At 47.6% G+C, this 4,276-nt stretch overlaps 1 protein-coding gene across 3 annotated transcripts in view; it reads right to left on the bottom strand.

Annotated features, from left to right (window-relative positions):
- Positions 1-3,744, bottom strand: part of LOC124947498 (segmentation polarity homeobox protein engrailed-like) — an 80,755-nt gene extending 77,011 nt beyond the window's left edge. For all 3 annotated transcript variants that reach the window (XM_047489716.1, XM_047489717.1, XM_047489719.1), the window contains exon 1: positions 1,407-3,744. In XM_047489716.1, coding sequence (XP_047345672.1) covers positions 1,407-2,853 — 1,447 coding nt within the window. In that variant the 5' untranslated portion in view covers positions 2,854-3,744. The remainder of the gene's footprint in view (positions 1-1,406) is intronic.
- Between the last annotated feature and the right edge of the window lie 532 nt (positions 3,745-4,276).

Genomic DNA, 4,276 nt, shown 5'->3' with positions numbered 1-4,276 from the left:
ATACATAGATCATTATTTTTCTCGTCGTTGAACACGCTAAAGTAGTCCTACACCTTCCTCCGACTTACGTACGTAAAACCTACATAGATATGTGAAAAACCTATTTTTACGATGATATCGATGAACTTGGCACGGACTATGACGAGAGTTACACGCTATTATAGTGATTAAATTTAATCGTTTTAACGGACTCTATTTGCTTATGTAGATACATACGTTGTTATAATAATAGATTAGTGTGAGCGCGCGTACATCCACCTTAGATTATATATTTATGATTAATACCTATGCGCGCGGGTGTACGTGATTTCGCCTCTCTCTCTCTCTCTCTCTCTCTCTACGAAGAGATTAGGTATAATGCATACATACGGTTTAAGAGTTAAAACGGTGCAATTATTTTAACGTTCAACCAACCACGATAATCCTTATAACTCGGCGAGTAATTGAAGATCGATCCTATCTTCCAAACACCGACAAGGAGAAACGCTAATAATAATCCCATAGAACAGAGACCTGTCGTGTGAGTTCCTGTCGTTAGGTAAAGAAAGACTATAAGAGTGAGAGAGAGAGAGAGAGAGAGAGAGAGAGAGAGAGGGAGAGAGAGAGAGAGAGAGGTTGAACCTTTCTGAGAGTTCACACACTAAGAGAAGAAATTTTCGCGAGTACGAGCGAAGCTACTAACGAACGTTTAACACTTTAACCGATTGTTCAACCGACAATACGAAACGTATAGATCGGAGGAGCGCGACGCGAAGAAACGTTTCTGCTATTCATCAAGTTGCCACTCTGAGTCAAGTCGAGTCGAGTTGAGTCGAGCCGAGTCGAGTCGAGTCGAGTCGAGTCGAGTAGTCAAAGTAATTACACGTTTTCTCGTGTCACTCGTAAAGACCATCCATCCTCGCGAAATTACAGCCACGCGATGTAATAGGCTTAGGTGTATGTACATATATGTAAGTACGTATATGTATGTATGTATATATATATATATATATATATATATATATATATATATATATATATATCTGTCTATGTATATGCGTATATGGATGTGTATGTATAACTTGGTAGCCCAAACGAGTCGGTTGAGTTTATTAAAGAGTTATAGAAAGAGAGAGAGAGAGAGAGAGAGAGAGAGAAGTGTGGGGGACGAGATAAAAAAAAAAAAAATAGAAAAAAAGAAATGGAACAGGAAAGATCTGACGAAGATAACGATCGGATCGACTAACGATCGCGCCGATCGCAAAATATCTTCTTAACAAATTAGAAAACTTGGCCCCTTTTAAACGACGATAAATACGATATGATAAAAATATCTCTAACGTTATCTTTTCGAATTGGATTTGATATGCTTTGTCAATATAGGGGAATGGATGTAAATGGGAATTATATCGTGTAATTAAACTTACCGGAGGATGGCCTGTCGGAATATCTCGTGCAATAGACCCAGGCTGGCCAAAGCATTTGTTTTCCCGGTTCGGAGGAAGGTGGTCCGGGTGCGTTGGAAGTTTGATTGCTCGTAGGGACAACTGCGGGAACGCCGCCGGTCGGCGATGCCGCGTTCGTCGTAACTGTTTCCAAGTTACTCCTTTCGGATCCTTCGGAAGACGATTCCAAAAAGTCTTTCGTGAGATCTATCGGCCTCGACGAAGTTTTCTTAGGTCTTGATTTCTTCAATGAAATCGGATCGGTTATCCTCCTACCAAAGTCCGCTTTCAATATGTTGTCTATACTAAACTTAAGACCCGCCTGATGCTGGAGATTGTTGTTGTTGTTGTTGTTGTTGTTGTTGTTATTATTATTGTGATTATTGTGGTGATTACCGTTCGCGTTGTTTTGAACCCCGTTCGTGGTTGCCACGGTACGACCGTTTTCCTCGGGTCTCACACTGGCCGTCGGCGATGAGGACTCGTCTCTTTGGAGTATCTTATTTACCGAGAGTCGATGATGCTGATGCTGATGAACCGACGCGTTTGCCGGCACGTGTTGTACCTGAGAGGTTTGATGCAAGTGACCGTGAGCGCTAGCGTGATGAAGATGCTGGCTAGGATGAGGCATCAGCGAGGTGGTTTCTCGAGGATCTCTACACGCACTCGGATGAAGGATCGGCGTGGTTGCTTGAAGTCCGGATACGGTCATGGCCGACGGTGGTGACAACGATAGCCTGGTTACCAGAGGAACGCTTATCGGTGTACGGTGTAGTCTCTCTACGCTTGGATAAACTATCTCGTGAGTTAATCCATGCTGAACGCGAGTCGGATAATCCGAAATCTCGGTTTCTCTGGAGGCATATCGAGGTAGGAGGTGTTGGTGACCTCCCGTTACCTGATACCTAGGGAGTATCGGTTCCTGTCCAGAAGTTTCAGGTCGACCAGGAGACGAGGCCGTTGCCGAAGAAGATGCCGGTGACCTGACCGAGGAAGCCGTCGGCGATGACGGTGGTTGACTGTATGCCAGAGGACTCGGCGCAGAAACATGTGCACCACCACCGCTCGAAGTTCGATGATAATAACTGTCGTTGCAGCTGGTCGAGCTGGAAGGCGATGGAGTTGCCGATATCCTCGTATTTTCTTCCTCTCGAAATTCACCACGACTATTCGCTGATTCTTGATCGCCGTACTTCGTTCCACCGCAAACTCTGACACCAACGACGCTCGCCGGTGTTGGCTCGCTGCCGACGCTGAGCACCTCGCTGGTATCGCTCTCGCAATCGCTCTCCCCGTTCTCGCATCTCTCCTGATCGCGTTTCTCCGACTCCTCCGTCTCCTGATCTAGACGCGATTGATTCTGCCTCATCTCTCGAACATCCGTTGTCTCCGTCAAAATAGACGAGGATTCGGCGCTAGTGTTGGACATCTTTCGAAGGAGTGATCCTTTGATTAAATCGATCGAATCGTTGGACTCACTTCGATCGAATGCTTCGTCAACATCCCTGCTCGTCCATCGGAGCCGCTCTCGTTGAGTCGATATCGTTCATTTGTACCTTGTTAGACGCATCGTTCTTTCTTACAGATTATTTACGACGTCTTGTCGTCACTGAAGCACCACCGATCATCCGTCACGCGTTACATTCAGGAACATCATCGATCGAAACTTTACGTTGATAAAGCGTTGATCACCAATCGGCTAAATTTTATTTCACTATTCTTTCCTCTAACTCGATTTATGGTCTATCTCAGGCGTAAAACGCTACCTTCGACCTTTCCCATTCCGACGGGCAGCCTCGTATTCGCCTCGTGCTCGCTCGAATATCCCTGTCCATCTCTTCTTACCTTTCCCCGCTTCAGAAAAGGTTCCTTGGTTTTATGATCGATCGATGCAACATAACCCTGTGGCCTGTTCTCGAACATTAGCCGAAACGTTAAGAGATCTCACTTCGAGTTCAAATCACCAAGGGTACAGGTCAACGATAAACGGAAGAAACTTTTTTCACGATTTGGGTGTTGCACGTCGAAATAGCAACGCGCACACACTGTTTCCTTCGAACTAACGCACGGTTTCTTCTCTCACGATTACTCGACGCGACTAGTAGTACCACGCACTCTACTCTTGGTCCGAAGGGAAAGCGAACGGTTAGGACGACACCATCGAAGTAACGGCCGGGCAGTTAGTGAATCGTCGATGAACAACGACGAGAATGCACGCGATGTTGACGACGACGACGACGACGACGACGACGACGACGACGACGACGACGACGACAACGATGACGACGACGACGACGACGACGACGACGACGACGACGACGACGACGACGACGACAACGACGACGACGACGACGAGGACAAGGACGAGGAGGACGATGATGACGATGACAGAGCAAAGTGAAGATAAAGAGGAGAGAGAGAGAGAGAGAGAAAGAGAGAAGGAGAGAGAGAGAGAGAGAGAAAGAGAGAAAGAGAGAGAGAGAGAGAGAGAGAGAGAAAGAGAAAGAGAGAGACGGTAGACAACTCTACCGTAGAAGCTCCTGGGTAGACGCTGCTTTCGACGGAGCCGTTGTGCGGCGCCGTCAATCCGGGCTGTGCCGCTTGTGTCCAGTTGGTTGCCGCGACGCGTCTGTGGCGAGGAAACGGCGGGTGGGTCGACGGTGGGCGTTACCGGGCGTGGCTTTAGTTAGGCCACGCCCAAACAGACGCAACCCACCCGTTCGCGTGCTCGCTCGCCCGACACCTGCCGGACGATCGACGAAACGTCGTCCTGACCACGCTCACCATTTACCCCACCACTACTTCCAATCGCACGCTTATTGGTCGACACGGCCCCTATGCCCCGCCCTTCC

This window comes from Vespa velutina, chromosome 3 (assembly GCF_912470025.1).
Source record: "Vespa velutina chromosome 3, iVesVel2.1, whole genome shotgun sequence".
Classification (NCBI taxonomy): Eukaryota; Metazoa; Arthropoda; class Insecta; order Hymenoptera; family Vespidae; genus Vespa; species Vespa velutina.
Note: the sequence above shows the minus strand (reverse complement) of the source record. Positions and strands in the feature narration are given on the sequence as shown.